This window comes from Chlamydotis macqueenii, chromosome 26 (genome assembly GCF_036417535.1).
Source record: "Chlamydotis macqueenii isolate bChlMac1 chromosome 26, bChlMac1.mat, whole genome shotgun sequence".
Classification (NCBI taxonomy): domain Eukaryota; kingdom Metazoa; phylum Chordata; class Aves; order Otidiformes; family Otididae; genus Chlamydotis; species Chlamydotis macqueenii.
Window position 1 is genome coordinate 384,366 of NC_141581.1, and position 16,001 is coordinate 400,366.

General features: G+C 64.2%; 1 protein-coding gene across 6 annotated transcripts in view; it reads right to left on the minus strand.

Moving 5' to 3' along the window:
- Window positions 1-15,672, minus strand: part of UNC13A (unc-13 homolog A) — a 30,209-nt gene extending 14,537 nt beyond the window's left edge. For 2 of the 6 annotated variants that reach the window (XM_086767260.1, XM_086767257.1), the window contains exons 1-22: window positions 15,644-15,672; window positions 15,177-15,276; window positions 14,922-15,039; window positions 14,594-14,717; window positions 14,357-14,430; window positions 14,212-14,266; window positions 13,458-13,493; window positions 12,755-12,965; window positions 12,110-12,235; window positions 10,113-10,670; window positions 8,501-8,594; window positions 7,473-7,522; window positions 6,272-6,365; window positions 5,058-5,129; window positions 4,739-4,958; window positions 4,270-4,497; window positions 3,869-4,010; window positions 3,295-3,464; window positions 2,813-2,928; window positions 2,537-2,700; window positions 2,135-2,285; window positions 137-205 (exon numbers count right to left, since the gene is read on the minus strand). In XM_086767260.1, coding sequence (XP_086623386.1) covers window positions 137-205; window positions 2,135-2,285; window positions 2,537-2,700; window positions 2,813-2,928; window positions 3,295-3,464; window positions 3,869-4,010; window positions 4,270-4,497; window positions 4,739-4,958; window positions 5,058-5,129; window positions 6,272-6,365; window positions 7,473-7,522; window positions 8,501-8,594; window positions 10,113-10,670; window positions 12,110-12,235; window positions 12,755-12,965; window positions 13,458-13,493; window positions 14,212-14,266; window positions 14,357-14,430; window positions 14,594-14,717; window positions 14,922-15,039; window positions 15,177-15,181 — 2,877 coding nt within the window. In that variant the 5' untranslated portion in view covers window positions 15,182-15,276; window positions 15,644-15,672. Of the gene's footprint in view, window positions 1-136; window positions 206-2,122; window positions 2,286-2,536; window positions 2,701-2,812; window positions 2,929-3,294; window positions 3,465-3,868; window positions 4,011-4,269; window positions 4,498-4,738; window positions 4,959-5,057; window positions 5,130-6,271; window positions 6,366-6,540; window positions 6,620-7,472; window positions 7,523-8,500; window positions 8,595-10,112; window positions 10,671-12,109; window positions 12,236-12,754; window positions 12,966-13,457; window positions 13,494-14,211; window positions 14,267-14,356; window positions 14,431-14,593; window positions 14,718-14,921; window positions 15,040-15,176; window positions 15,277-15,643 lie in introns of all 6 variants that reach the window. The other 4 variants (XM_086767258.1, XM_086767256.1, XM_086767261.1 and 1 more) reach the window with 3 other exon arrangements.
- Between the last annotated feature and the right edge of the window lie 329 nt (window positions 15,673-16,001).

Genomic DNA, 16,001 nt, shown 5'->3' on the forward strand with positions numbered 1-16,001 from the left:
CTGCCAAAGGGGAAGATGAGCAGACTCGCACACAAAACGCTCACGGGGGTGAGTGGAGGGAGAGGGGAAAACAGCCACCTGTAGTTTCAGACCTTATTAGTCAGGTGGGGAAACTGAGGCACGGCAGGCACCTTACCCGGTACATGGAGAGGTCGATCCGCAGTGAGTTGTGAAGCTGGTCCAGGAGTTTGACGAACCGCTCCTTCTGCGGAGAAACGCCCCAGAGCCAGGTAAACAGGGGAAGGGCGGCAGGGACCAACCCCCCTCCCGGCTGCCCCAGCTCTCTCTGCCTGCCGTTCGACCCACGCCACCCCCTCTCCGTCCTGATGCCCTTCCTGCCCTCCTTCCTTCACCACAGCTCTGCGAGTGGGCACCAGCTGCCCGTGGAGAAGAGCGTGTCCTCGCTGGCGGCTGGGGCTCACCGGTGGCCTCACACACGGCTATGCCAGGCGTGGTGCAGGATCGAGAGGCAACGCCACACGCGTCCCCTTTGCTCTCACCGGCGGTCGATGCCGGAGCGGGGACAGGCTGCTCTACCCACCCTGCCCACTCGAACGCCTCCAAGCCTGGGCAGGGAGAGGGTGTGCAGGGTCGTGGCCCTGGGCTGCGTAGCCCCCGGATCGAAGCTTTCAGGGACCTCTGGAAAATAGGGGCAGGGAAAGAGCAGCTGGGCTCTTGCAGCGGTCACCCAACTTCGGGGCCGAGCTGCTTTGAAAAGACAAGGCCAGGATGGCCCCCAGGCGCTGGACGCGTCCGTGGGCTCCTTGCTGGCCAACAGGGCTGCGTGGAGGGACGCAGGCAGGGAACCGCCCGGGCGGACGGTCTGCAGCGGGGCTCAGTCCAAGCTCCCGTTCAGGGAGCGTGGGGCAGGAGAATGCAAATCCCACGCTGGGCTGCAGATCGGGCACCGGAGCTGAGGGCAAAGCAACCACTCTGCCCCAAAAATGCTGTCAGGAGGGCTTTCGCTTTGCATCTCTGCTGAGGGAGGTGGCTTCGGCCAACACCGCGGGCCTCCCACAAGAGCCCGGGGTTCATCGGCCGCACCGGGTCAGGGCTGCCCTGCAGGGCTCCAGAGAGCCCAGAGCAGCTCCCCAAATCCTGGGTGGGGAGGACAAGGGACACGGGACGGGGCAGTGAGTCCTGTGCCCGCCTGGCCAAGCCCGCAGCCTGCACTGGCAACCGCAAACCTTCGGCGCGCTCGCCCGCCGGAGACGGTAAAGCCAGGCTCTGGGCCAAGACCGTGCGTCCCCGCCAGCAAACGGCTGCAGCGCTTATAAACTGGACACGACGGGTACCCGGGGTTAAAGCGACATGGCCGGGCACTCTAGGACCCAACCTTAGGCTCTCTAAAAAAAGAGAAAGAAACAAGTTTTTAAAACCCTCCATGTTAGAGAAAAAGTGCTTTTTCTTTTGTTTTTCCCCCCGTGAGGTTTCCTCCTCCTGCGTGACCTGGAAGCTCGCTCAGCTCTAGCTATCCCCTGCAAGGGAATGGGGAGGGGAGCCGAGGCCGCCGCTTGCTTGGCCCCGGCCGCCCAGCCCTCTGCCCAACCTGGGGCTGGGCACCCATCCCGGCTCGCCCCGTGCGCACCCAGAGCACAGGGGGCATGGGGTGAGCCGGGGCAAGAGCTCAGCCCCCTCCTCACCCACATCCCCCAAGGCTGCACCCGGCCCTGGCACAAACTCACTTCGCTCGCTGCAAGCGCGGCACCCAGGGGCGCCGGCGCAGCTGGGGGGGCTTGCAGCCACCCCGGGGTGCGCCCAAAGAGCGCAGGGCCATGCAGAACTCCCGGCGAGCTGCAGGGCTGCCTTCCTTGCCACTTGCTTGCGGTTTTGCCACCAAGGTTTCCCCCTCCCATCATGCTGCCGCCCAGCCCGCTCGGACTCCAGCCACGGTTTTACCAGAATAATTTGGGGAGCAAATTTAGCCCTTCTCCCAGGAAGGCAGTGGCTCTTTTCCTTCCTGAAAAGCAGGAGCAGGATGAATTTTGGGGCAAGCAGGGGCCGACCTCCCTCTTGTCCAGCCGCAGTTTGGAGCAGGGTGCTTTGCACGGCCCTTTTCTGCCCCCGTGAGCCCCCCACCCCCTCCCAAGAGAAGAGAGAGAAGAAAGGAGTGTTTACGCACCATCGGACTTACCCCGAAATTGGATGCAGCAAAGCGGTCAGAAGCTGAGACGTTGGTGGAAGCGGTGGTGTGGGCGTAGTAGGCGTTGATGTTGGCTAGCAGGGTACTCATCACCGCCGGCACCCCCGGGCACATGTATTTGGAGGAAAGGCAGGCAAAATGTCTGCAGAGAGAGGTGGGAGGTGAGGGTGCGAGGCCACAGGAGGGGCTGCCAGTAGGGAAGGGGTGCGGTGTTCGGAGCGCACACACGGCGAAGGGGAGGGAGGGGTGTGCGGGCACAGGGCGAGCGAGGGTCGCGTGTCTGCACTCACGGCAGGGAGGTGGGTGAGGAAGATGCCGACAGTGACCCCCACTCCCACCCCCCGTCAGGGCTGGCATGGCCCCGTGGAGCAGGGTGGAGGGCAAGGGACTCACGTCATGGCCTGGTAGATGGACTCGACCCCATAGCGCATGGCAAACTCATCCACGATCTCCTGCGCCGTCTCGTCGAAGTACACCTTCCAGGCGTCGTCCCCCTTGGCATCGGGGATCTTCACCACCCCGTTGTTTTGCAGATCCGTCACAAAGTGGAACAAGTTCTGAGGGTACAAACAATACAAACGGGTCCCATCAGGTCCCCAGGGCCGGTGGTGGCACGGTGGTGTCGCCAGGGTGGGGGCTGCGCCCCCCGCGCCCGCCTGGGCTGCGTACCTCGTGCAGGCAGGTGTACTGCACATGGTAGGGAGCCACTTTCTCCTCGCCTTTGATCTCCACGCTGATGTGCAGCCGGATAGCTCCTGACACCGCCGACTTGTCTGTCCGCTTGTCTGCAGGGCGCAGGGAGGGGAACAAGACGTGAGGCTTCCCCAGAGCAACTCTGCTCACTCCCGGCCCCCGAGAAGGGCAGATGGCTCCAGCATGGAGGGGCTCTTGGGGCCAGATGTGGCCTCTCCATGCCTCAGTTTCCCCTCTGCAGAAGGCCGGTGCTCCAGACCTCCTGAGCAAAAAGTTTTGAGAATGACCCCGGGAAAACACAGCTCCCAACAGCTCTCAATATTATTAAGCATTTTTAACAGCAGACCCTATACTAATACACCGAAACAGCCTTCATGCCAAGGCTGACAGCGCATCCTCCGGGGAGCGCAGGGCCAGGGGTCCCAGCCCGAGTGGGCCACGCTGGGGCAGCCAGTTACCGAGGTTGTACCAGACGTCCATCTCCCCGCTGAGGGTTCGGACCTCGATGATCGTCTGGCCCAGGAAGTCGTCGGACTCCCTCTTGAAGCGCTGCTTGACGCGGGACTTGATGTCGTCGTCTTCGTCCCAGACGCGGACCTTGATGCGGTCAGAGGAGTTGTGGCACTCGCTGGGGAGGCAAGAAGGAGCGTGCCCCGGGATGAGCAGGGAAACCCTTCCAGCCTCTCCCCAGTCTCTTTTTCCCTACACAAGGGGGACCATCCCAGCACTGGGCAGGAACTGGGGAAGAGAGCGGCGGTGGGGGCACCAACCCTCCCCGGCAGGCTCGGTAGGGCTCTGCACCGTGCCCATGAAGCCCCAGCACAGCCCGGATCAGCCCCCACCGCTGGGAGCCCAACCGTCCATGGCAGAAAACCAGCACTCCCAGTGACCGCAGCAGCCCCCCCCGACACTCAGCTGGGGCAGGGCGAGACCCCGGCTGAACCCCCCCACCCTGCTGGGATGTGCCGATGGCCAGCACAGTCCAGCACAGCTGTGAGTGGAGAGGGACAGACAGGCTGGGGGCAAACTTACAAATGGAAATTCTCCTCCCAGACCGGGTTGAGATTGCCGTAGATCGTTTTAGTCCTTTTTTTTGTCTTTCCAACCTGGACAGTGACATACGGGTCGCTGGAACCCGTCTTATCCTTTGCTTGCAGGCCCTGGGCACAAACGACTGCAGCACGGCACGGCACGGCACACAGGCCCATCCACGTGAGGCACACGTGTGGCACACGCAGCGGAGAGAACAGAGAGAGGAGTCAGTGCCACAGCCACACTGAGCTCCCTGCGAGCGGCACCTCGTGTCCCCCAGCAGAGCCCCCGTGGCTGAAGTGACTTTGCGGGACGAGAGGGGCAGGGGAGGAGAGGGTTGGAGCGAGGGGACGGCCACATCGTCCCCTGCGCGCATGGTGCCAGGCGCAGCCAGTGCCTACCCGTGATGCTGATCTTGGCCGACCATTTGGAGGTGCCGTCCAGGACGCTCTGCTTCACCGCCTTCATCTGCTGCGTGTGCGTGGTCTTGGTGACCCCAAACACCTCCTGGATCAGCTCAAATATCTCTGGCTTGTTGCGCTCCCGGATCTTCATGCGGTCCTTGAGCACCATGATGATATTCTGGGTCCGATCCTCCGCCCCGTGCTTGGAGCTCTTTTCTGCCGCCCCTGGGAGAGGACAGCCCGGGTGAGACAGGGCGGGCAGGAGGCATCCAGGAGAGAGCCAAGAGCTCGCCAAGCCCACCAACCATGACTGAATCCAAACCTGGAGGGGGTCTACACCCTGCCCAGGACAGATCTGCCCCCGCTCATCACTTCCCCCATGCCCAAGGCGGGAGCCCAGCTCTGCCCGAATGGCTCCCTCCTCCCTCTCCAAAGGGACGAGAGGCTGCAGGCAACGGCTCCTTACTCTGCAGGCAGTCGGCGTTGAGCAGGTCCTGGCACTTTTCGTGACACTTGACGCCACACTCGGCACAGCGCATGCCCTGCCGGGCAATGCCCCAGAGCAGCCCCTCGCACTCGTAGCAGTAGGTGGGGGTGGTGGCCGTCCACACCTCAAAGTTGTGGGGCGTCGTGCAGGAGATTGGATACACTAAGGCTTGCAGGGTCTTCTTGTAAACATGGTTTTTCTGTGCAAGGACGGAAGAGAGATGGGAAAAAAAGCTCAGGAGGAGGATGCCGGTGTGGCGCAGCCCTCCCACCAGGACCGGCCAACCCCCAGCACCTACCAGCTCCTCGTTGTTCAAGGTGCTCGAGGCCAGCGCAGATGTGATTCCCGCTTTCCTGGACTGGACCAGGGACTGTGAGAAAGAAACACAGTCACAGATCCAGCAGAGCATGGCGGGGTCCCTCCCACACTCCTTTGGGATCCCAGTGGCCATAAAATGCCTGGAACAGACCCCCACCCCGGCGAGGGGTGGGTGCTGACTGCATGGGCTGGCAGCAGGGACAGCCCAGCTCCCAGTGACGCGAAGCACCGTGAGTGGGATCGGAACCAGCTCGGCAGCCTGCAGCATTCTCAGCTCAGCCCCAACAGGGCAGAGCCTCTCGTGGGTCGGAGACCCTCGGAGAGACCGGGGTGGGGGGCACTTACCATTGCCTGTGGGCAGCCGGGGCCAGCGAGGGGGGAATAAAAGGCCGTTAGTGCCAGGCACCTCACAGCAGAGCGAGTCCTGGCCCCTTCCCTGCTGGAACAAGTGGGAATCGGGCAACGCCAACCCCTCATCCAGAGCCAGGTGTCCCTGAGGGGCTTTCCCACCCCAAGCCACCGCACTGGCTGCAGCCTGCCAAATCCCAGCAGGGAGAAGGCGGAGGCCCCCTCCCCGCCTGACCTTCGCGCTCTGCCCACCCCATGGCCACCCACAACCCGGCACCCCAAAACCACCCGATGCTGACACAGCACAGCACAGAAGCATCAGCAGCTGCCCAAAGCAGGCTGGGGGGCGGGTAGGGGCAGCGAGGGGGGTGACAGCAGAGTGACCCTGTGCGTTGCAGCCTGGACAGGACCCCAGCACGGGGACCGGGCTGTAGCAGCACGACAATGGCGGGGACGGGGTCTGCATGGCTCAGAAAAGCCAGCGCTACCCCTCTGGTACGTAGGTCGGTCCACCCAGCACCCAAGCTGCTGGGAGCGTATGGCGGGTGGGAGAGGAAGGGACCGGGGATGCAGCACCGGTTAAAAAAAAAAAAAGGGAAAGCAGATGCAGCCCCGGGGAGCCTTGGGCTGATGCTTGGTGTCAGGAGCTCCGTTAAAGAGAAGCACCCTTGGGTGGGGAGAGCCCAGCTGCGCCATCCTCACAGCTCCCCACAGCCAGGTCGGGGGCCAGCAGACCCCCAAAACAGCCCGGGACACCCCCCTCCCACCCCGGCTGGGGCTGGAGGAGGCCGGGCAGGGCTGGCCAGCAGCACCCAAGGGTGCTCTCTCCTTAACCCCTCGGAGCACGCTCACCAGGTCGCTGACTAGAGGGAGAGATTTGCGTCCAGGCTTAATGTCGGGCATGCTGTTAATGCAGCGCAGAAACCTTACTGCCGCCCCCCTGCCGCCGGCACGGCCCAGCCAGGCCAGAGGAAAGAAAACAGAAAACACAAGCCACGTTAAAGGCAGCTGGGGAGAGGGGCACGGGCACGCGCCGGCCGAGGCGAGTGGGCAACACGGTCCAGCGGGAGCGAAGCTGGCAGCTGAGTGGCGCAAGGCGTTAGGAGGAACCTCACCAAATCGCTAACTAGGGGTATGGGTTTTCGCTTGCGTATGTCCGGCATGCTGTCTATAATGATCAGCCCGCCGCCTGGCCTGCAAGAGAGACGAGAGTCAGCGCGGAAGGAGAAACTGCGGCAGGAAGGGGCTCCCTGCCGCTGCCCCAGGTTCGCTCGGGATTTGGTGGACAGGACTGCACAGCAACCCCCGGGACCCCGCCGAGGGACCCCCATCCCCACCACCAGGATCACTGGACTGAAAATTATGGGGGAAGGGGATTCTGGCAGAAAAACTGTGATTTTTTTTCCCAAGGTGAAGACATTTTGCTTCAGCAGTGTAACAGTGAAACAGGAAAAAAAAAAACCCAGCCCATTTAGCTCAGTCAACTGTCTTTGCAGTGTGAAGCGGGAGAGCTGGGGTTCCCCCCATGACATCAAAAGTGAGCGCCAACAGCGAGAGAAACCCCGGCAGTGTGCCGCAGGCAGGAACGCAGCTCCTCAAGAAAACTCCGGCAGGTTCCGGTGGGTTCTCGAGGAAACCCACCAGCTCCTGCCTGGGTCAGCGGCAGGGCCACCTGCAAGGGCGAGATGGGGCGAGACCCGCAGCTCGGCTGGGTGAGGGCCTTGGCGTTCTCCATGGCACCACTCGAGCCCCCAGCAGCAGAGGGGAAGTGGGAGCTGCCACCCAGCTCGGTCCCGTCCCAGCCCACTCACCTCCTCGCTCTCCCCCTCGGGGGAGACTCTCGGGGACATGGAGCAGTGGCATCGCTGCTGGCTCCTCCAACAGCACCGAGCGACCAGCATCCAGCCCCAAAATCTGAGCCCCCCCATGCCCACAGCTTGGCAACACTCCCCCCCAACCAGCCCATTAATCACACCCTAATGAGGAGGGCAGAGCAGCCCAGGAGACCTCAGAGGGGCTGAGAGTACCCACTCCCCCAGGTACTCACCCGCCTTTGAACCACAGGGACTTAGCTTCTCCATCGCCTTCCCCGCGGGCCTGCAAGACACAGAGGCGGCCATCACGGGCGCGGCGCCGAACCCCCAGCACGCGCATCAGCCCTCCCCGGGGCTCAGTGCCACCGGCAGCTGAGGGCCCAGCCTCCACACCGCACTGGGGAAGCACGTCAAGGGTTTACGGGGTGGGAGGAGAAAAGCATGTTCCTAAAACGCTGGGGCTCTTCCAGCACAGAGCTTGCACTGGGAATAAAATATCTTCAAGAGGCTGAGCTAGGCAGGCTAGAGGGGCACAGAGTGACGAAGCAGTGGGGATGGCTGCACCGTGCAAAAATTCAAGGTTTAGGAGATGGGAGAAGCATGAGTGGAAAGGCTCAGCATGTCCGCAGGGACCCGCAGCCAGCTGGAGAAAAGTGGGGGGAAAGCCAGAGCCAGGGGATGGGGTGTGTGCAGGGACCGTCCCGCAGGGCCACCTCCTTTGCAGGAAGGGGATCATTCTGGGGGGAAGAAGGGAGGAAAGAGCCAATTATCCCTCCCTGACGGGGCCATCTCTGCACACACGCAGGCACGCGGGGAAGGCACACAGGTCTAGGTGGCTCCAGGGGGGACATGCTTACCTGCAGGAAGGGGGGACGCGGGCGCAAGGGCCATGGTGGTGGAGAACTGAAAAGAGAAGCGGTGGGGAGGGGGATGGAAGCCGTGGGGGGCGAATCCAGAGCCAAAACAAAAAGAAAAGATGGAGGATGGAGTCTAAAAAGAAAAAAAAATTGTCAAAACTCAATACACGGGAGGGGGCAGAGGGGCTCGTACCAGCACGCGGCATGCAGCACACACCGGAAGGGCCTCAGCACTCCCTGCCCCTTGCGGGGGTCCCGTTTGGTGGGTTCCCCAGGTCCCCGCTCCCCTCAGAGCGTGGGGTGCCCACGGGAGCGGACGTGTCTGGAAGACGCCCGGGCGCGAGAAGGGGCCAGCACGCGGCTGGCGCTGGGACGCGGGGGCGGCCGGTCGCGGGGTTGCTCACCTCCTGCAGCTGCATGCAGACCTTGTTGAAGGCTCTCAGCCAGTTGGCTTTGGCTCGGGCTTTGGGGTCCTGCACCTCCGCCTCCGCCTGCTCCCTGCAAGCACACGCACCCCCTGCTCACCTCCCAGCACGGCACAGGGGAGTGGGGGGTCAGTCCCCGGGCAGAGCAGAGGCCGCAATTTTAGGGATCCTGATTGGCCTTGAGCTCACGTGACTGTGGCGAAAAACCCACTGTGAAAAGGTGGCAAATCCTACTGCGACGGGCAGCACGGTCAAGGCAGAGCAACGGGGAGAAGCCAGGAGGCCCAGGCACCCAGGCCTCACGGAGGGATCCCTCCAGGACCAGAGGGTCGGGGGACTGCCAGAGACACAAGCGCGTGGACAAAATGTCCTTCACCCCTCATCTCCCTGACGGGACGTCCTCCGGCGGCCCACCTCTCGGGGTTATGGGCTCCCAACACCCCGGCGGCTCCAAGGCCACAGGGACCTGCCTGCCTGGACGTGCTGGTGGTTGTGAGGTTTTTTTTCCCTCCTCTCTTGCAAAACTGAGGCATGGAGGAAAAGAAAATAAAACCTCCAAACACCCCAGCCTCCTGGAGAGCATGGTGTGGCGTGACCCTGGAGACAGGCGCCCAGAACCAGGCTGGGACGATCCCGTGGGCAGCTCAGGAGACAAACTTGCCCAAACCAGCCCTGTGGGGCCTTGTCTGTGCTGATGTGTGGTCCCCAGCGCTGATCTGTGGTCCCCAGCGCTGATCCGGGGTCCCCAGAGCAGGACCCCCTGAGCCCCCCGCCTGCAGAACAGGCACCACGGGCAGACATGAGCTAAGGCCACCTTCACCCAACTCCAGCCAGCCCTTGGGCCTAAATATGGGGGGGGGGGGGTGGTAAAAAACCCAAAAAGCTCATTACACGGTCTTTTAAATTAGAGACTGCCCAGCTCTGGTCTATAATTTAAAGCAAATAAAAGACCAAAAAAGCCCATCACACTTCCTCTCCGCACAGAGCGGTGGCACTCACCAAGTCATGGAAAAATGGATTTGTTTGATAATTAAAAGCAGAGAGCAATACATGAATTATTCACACGCTGTACCGGGGACCTGGCCACCAAATAATTCATCTGTGCGGCACAGAAGGCCACGGACAGGCTTTTACCAGCGGCCCAGGGAGAGGACTGGCTGCGGGGAAGGAAATCTCCTCCCCTGACCACGCCGAGCTCCAGGGTACCCCCTCCACCCAGGGAGCCGGAGCAGAGGAATGGCAGCCCTAGGCCCCGACCTCCTCCCTCCCCAGGTTATAAACCTGCACCCCCAGCAGCCCGGGCAGGACCTGCAATGCCTTGAGCTCTGCCGCTGCTCAGCGCGGCACGGGTGGCCGAGCCAGGGCGGCATGCCGAGGGGGCTGATCCTCGCCGGGGCGGCACACAGGTGGGCTTCCCCCACCTCCATACCTCAGACACCTGGAAAAAGCCCCAGCCACCACAGAAGGTCCTGGTGTCACCCCTTGGCACCAGAAGCACCAGGATCAGCCCTGGGCCACCTGCAGAGCATCCTCAGCATTGCCAGGCATGGTGCCATCCCAAGGACGCTACAGGCCAACATCTCCCTCCTACCTCTCAGCCGGTTTCGGGGGCTCAGGGGCCGCCTCAGGCAGGGGAGCGTCGTCCACTCCCCGCTGGGCCTGTAGGGGCTCTGGGCTCTCCTGGGGGGCAGAGGCATTCTTCTCCTCCTTCCTCTCCTCCTTCTTCTCCTGCTGTTGTGGCTTCAGCTGTGGGACCAGCTGTGGTTGCTGCGGCAGCTGCTGCTGCCCAGGGGGTTTCTGCGGTGGGGGGTAGGCATCGTGCTCGGGGCCTTCGTAGGTGCCCTGCTCCCGCAGGTCCTCCTCCTCCTCCTCCTCCTCCTCCTTGGGGTAGCCTTCCTCGTTCTCACTGTAGTCCTCATTGAACTCTTCCTCCTCCTCTTCCTCCTCCAGATAGAGGTCATCGTCCTCCTCCTCCCAGCGAGGCGAGTCTTTGCGGTAGCTGACGGAGCTGTGGCAGGAGTGGTAGGACTCGCCATCCCTCTCATCCAGCTCTGAGTCCCGCAGGCTCTCGTTCTCGAAGTCCTCGCTCAGCTGGGAGCTGCCCTGGCTCAGCTCAGCCGAGGAGGCGTAGCGGCTGCTCCCTGTGGGGCTGCGGGGCCAAGGGGAGAGAAGAACAGGGCTCCTGTGGGTCCACGTCCCGTGTCACCCCAGGCAGTGCCCCGGGGTCCCTGCCCCATGGGTGGCCCGGGGGCGCAGCCCTAGGCGAGCACCAGGCTCCTCGTCCTGGGAGACGAAGGTGCAGACTGGGGAGACTGCGTAGGCTGGGACCGGCCCCCCAGGCCAGGGCGCTGGCAGGGGTCTGACCTTCCTGCCTGTGCCCAGGCTGAGTGCGGGGACGTGGGGGACGGTGTCTGTCCCCCCAGCTCATCCCTGACAGGGGAAGAGGCAGAGCGCAGCCAGGCAGCACTCCCAGCCAGATCGTGCCTGGCACCCCCGATCTGTCACCCAGCCCCCAGATCTGCCACCCAACCTCTGCCCTGTGCTCCTTGTAGACCTCCCCTCTCCAAGGGACACCCCCTCAACCCCGCCACTCCCCTTAACCACATCATCCCTACCCAGGGGTCCCCTCTCAACTCCTGCCAGGCCAGACCCCTTCCCACTGCCCCATCTGCCCCACTTGGCCCCCAGCCCTTCCAGCACCCCCCTCCCGCAGCCGCCTGCGCCCGGGGGAGCAACAGCGCAGAGGGGCTCCCTCCGTCCCAGGAGGCTGCCGGGGACGGGGCGGCCACGGGGCTTCATGGGGAGGGGGTCACATAAGCAAACATGCAGACAGGACAGGGACACGCCTAGGAAGAGGCCGACACCACGTCTCCAGCACCGGCAGCCAGGGCTCAGGGGTGGGCAAGGGGGAAGGGGATGAGGGGACGGGCAGAGCCCTGGGCCCAGAGGGGCTTGGATGGGTGGTGGGGAGCCAGGGGACAACGCAAGGAGGAGAGTGCTGGGGGATGCCCAGGCTGGTCCCGGCAGGGAGGGGTACCAGCATCATCCCGGTACCTTGGGAAGGGGCACTTGGGGCACAGGGGTGTAGGAGACATGGTTCATGCCTGGAAACCCCTCACCTCCCCGGCCTGATCCTGGCCGGAGCTGGGAGCAGGGCCCTTGGCCCACTGCAATGGCCCCAGATCACTGCGCAAGGCTTTTGCCCAGCCAGGTTCTCCTTGGGACACGACCAGAAACGGAGGGTGGCCTTTGAGCTCCCGAGGCCCCGGCTCCCGTACTTGCTGGCATTACAGGGAACGGGCAGCTGTGCTGCCGGCCGGCAGCCACGTCGGCAAGCGGGACCGGGATACTGGGGCACGGCCTCCGTGAACTGGGGCGCGGCAGCAAGAACGACGCCACGGGGCCAAGAGATGCCTGGAGCATCCCAACGCTGCTCCGCTACATGGTAGTCCAGGGGCGGGGAGAAGGGGACCCCCGCGGCAGCACGAGGCCGCCCTTGCCGGGACTGGTGTTGGCCTCACCACGGCTGCAAGGACCGACCACAGCACTCTGCGACGGCACACAGCACGCGACGAGGTAGCGACCCACCTATCCGATAGGTCTAGGGACCGCCTGCTCTCAAGGGAAGGCTGGCGGCTGGTGCGCCTGCTCGACTCGGAAGCGGACTCAGCGTCGCTGCGTCCGCTTGCGGCAGAGTCTACGCTACCATAGCGTCTGCCGGGGAGGAGAGGAAGATGGTCAGCGAGGTTCCGAGCGCCCCACTGCCACCACCCACCGTGTCCCAGCATCCCCTGCCACTGTGGAGATGCTGGCAGCGGGGCTCCGGCTGGGTGGACGGGGCTGGCACCTTGGGCTGGATGCTGGCGAGGGACCGGGCTGTGCTGTGACCGTGGGGACAAGGCGCCGGGGCAGGCATCCCTGCCCACGCCTCTGGCTGTCTCCAGCAAGGACGCAGCCCATGAGCTCGGCTCCCAGCAAGGACAAATGGGGTTTGGGGGTCCCAAAGCCCAGCAAGGACAGAGGAGGGCGGTGACCCAAAAGAGTTTGAAAATTTTCAGCGAGGAGGAAAGGCCTGGGGCCGGCGCCATCCCCCTCTTCCTCGCCTCAGCATCCCACTGCCCTGGGAGCGCCGTCCCTGGCGTCACCCTGGGAACCCACCGGCCTCCGCCACCCGTGGGGGTAGAGGGATTGAGAGAGCAGGTCCCAGGAGGGAACCGGCTGCACCCGCGCTACCTGACAGGACGCTGGTCCGAGTAGTCCATCTCGTAGCTCTGCATGGAGTCGGTGTAGGAGTCGCGGGAGCTCTGCTGCTGGTGCCTCATGGGGTACTGGTGGACGGAGGCGTTGGGCTGGGAGGTGGTGTAGTACGGCGGCGGGATGCTGTTGCTAGTCTCACTGCGGTAATCGCTGTCCCGGTCATCCACCGTGCTATCGGGGTCATCGTCTGCAAGGAGCCGCAGTGAGCGGGGCAGGGCACAGCCCCGCGGCTGTTGCAGGCAGGGATGCTCCAAATCTGCCCCGCGCCCAGCACGGCCCCGCCACTGCTACGGCCGTGTCCTCGCTGCTGCAGGACCACGCTGGGGAGATGGACCCCTCTGCAGAAAAGCGTTTGGGGGACGACAGGATGGCAGAGGGGGGGAAATGGGATATACAGAAGGGAGGAGGAGTAGGACAGGGTGCATGAACCATCTCTCTCCCACCACAGAGGCAAAGCCTGAGCTGTCGGTTGCCACCGGGGCAGCCCGAGGGCACGGAGCCTCAGGGGGGGCTGTGTCCCCGGCACGCTGTGGGACAGCCCTGCCCAGGACAGGGCGCCCAGTGCCTCCGTCCTCACCCAGCACAGAGCCACAGTGCGAGGCCACAGGCTACGGCACAGCAAAGGGGGATGCGCTAGGGACCACCAAGGTGAGAGGAGAGGAGGAGACGGGATACTCACTCTGCTGTTCTCCCCAGCCAAAATAATTCCAGTTGCCTACAAATAAAAAAAAAGGGAGGGCAGATACAATAAGGATGGCGGCGGCAGCAGGAGCTGGTTGAGAGGAATCAGCATCTCCCAGGCCTGGTGACACCGAGCTGGGCTGGGGACGGGGCCTGGGGCTGGGCATGGTGACACCGAGCCGGGCTGGGGACGGGGCCTGGGGCTGGGCACGGTGACACCGAACAGGGCTGGGGACGGGGCCTGGGGCCGGGCACGGTGACACCGAGCAGGGCTGGGGACGGGGCCTGGGGCTGGGCACAGTGACACCGAGCTGTGCTCAGGACAGCACCGGGCTGTGCACGGCCCTGGCATGAAGGGGAAACTGAGGCACGGGCTGGGACAAACCGAGCTGCCCACCCAAACCTCCCAGACCCCTCTGCTGGCGCCCACACCGAGCAGCCCCCTCACCAGCCCCGCTGCCCCTCGCCCAGGCTTCCCGTCCTCAGCAGCCCCATTGCCGTGCCCGCCCACACCCCTCTGCCCCTCCAGCTCAGCCCCACGGGAGGGCTCACACACCGTGGGGCACGGAGACAGCAAGGAAATGTCGGCACACACACAGGAGGGAGGGCGGGAAAGGAGATGGGGACAGGGCGTGGGGCGAGGTTGAGCCCCACTGGGGTTGGGGTCCAGCCGCCCCAAGGCGGTGCGGGGAGCTGGGGGACAGGGCAGCGTGGGGGGTCCCGCAGCGGGGCAGGGATGGGGCAGCACTTACAGCACTGGGAGCCGTGCACAGGCAGAGGTTTCTCCTGCTCCTCCTGGAAGGCATACTGGGGAGAGACAGGGGTGAGGGCCGCCCGCTCACAGCGCTGCGGCTCCTGACCAGCCCTCGCCCCCGTCCCGGCTCTGCGCTGACTTACGTCGTCCTGGTCCCGCATGGCGTTGAGCTGCTCCAGCTTCTTGGCCCAATACCTGGCCTCCTCCTCAGGGATATCTGCCAAGGCACAGATCCCAATTTGCGCACAGACCACCCCCCTCCTCAAAACAGCCCCCCAGCTTTTGAGGCTACAGGATCAGATGCCCAACCCCGAACCCTGGGAGCATCCCTGGGACTGAGGGCAAGGACAGACGCATCCCGGTCCTGGGATGGTACGCACCCAGCGGCAGCTCGAAGCGGGTGTCCAAGAGGATACGGTGGAAAGTGGGGTCCTTGGTGCCCGAAATCTCATTGTCGGTCATGATGACCTGGGAGTCGAGCGTGAGCCACTCCCCGGGGCCCTCCTGCGGGGTGGAAACGGGGGTGAGGGGCGCTGCCAGGGACCCCAATTCCCCAGCGCCACAACGCCACGGGCGCAGGGTCCGGCCCCACGCGGGGTCCTCTCCCGGCGGGGATGGGGAAGGCTCTGTTCCTGCAAAGGCCAGCCAGGCGTGTGGCTCCGTGTCCCCTAGGGTCCGGCGGGGGGACGGACGTGCCCGGCTCCCTACCTCGTTGGACTGCTGGATGGTCCGGAGGGGAATCCACACCGTTCCCACCATGGTGTCCCAGATGAGCCCCTTGTTCCACACCTCCACCGTCAGGCCCAGGTCGAGCCGGTTGATCTCACTGGGGAGAGGGGAGAGGCATCATGTCGCCCCCTCCCCAGCAGCCTCCTGGCCCCTGCCCCAGGACTCAGGGCTGGGACCTGATGGGGGGACAGGGTGGCGGGAGGGGGGACCCCAGGGCTGGCGGGGGACACTCACAACATGAAGTCCTGCTCCCAGGAGGGCAAGTTGCCCCGCACCGCGATGGTCGTGCTCTTGACATTTTGCACCTTCAGCGTCACGTAGGTGTTAAACTTCTCTGCGGGGGCAGGCGGAGGGTGAAGTGGCTCCCAGTGCCCCCCCCCAACCCAACCCCAGCCATGCCCCCACCCCCCGGGCACCCCCTGCTGCCACCCTCCCATGGGGTCCCCCCACACCCCCCTCAGCACCCCCAGGCAGGATGCGCCCTGACTGCCAGGGGTGCTTTGGCTGTGAGCCCCCCCATCCTGTCCAGGGCTTCCCCCCCCACCCCACCTCCAGTCAAACGATGCCTCCAGAGCTGCGGCTAGGCCTGGGGTCCCCTCGCCACCCCCCAATCCTTCCTCTGATCCTGCCACATCCAACCAGCCCAAAAACAAAGCCCCAAGCCCCACCAGCGTGGGCAGGCAAGGTGGGGGGCCGCTTACCTTGGGGCCCGTCGAACTTGGCCTTTTTAACTGCGGGGACAGAAAGGGAGGGGAGAGATTCAGGCTGAGCGCCCCGCGACGGGGGGGCTGGGGACCCCCACCAGGGTGCCAAGGGGGTGAGAGGACCCCAGGCCTGGCCACCCCCCAGTTGCGAGGTGGTGGGACCCCTGCGTAAATCTGCAGTCCCCAGTGCCAGGCAGGAGGGAGCGGGATCAGGAATGAGCTGGAGGTGGGCACCAGGGGGGAGCAAAGCCCTCCCCCCAAAAAAACTGCCATTTTGGGAAAACCTGAAACATCTCATTGCAACCCCAAATGACAAATATTTGTCTGTTGAGGGGGCGTTTAACCCCCCTCACCC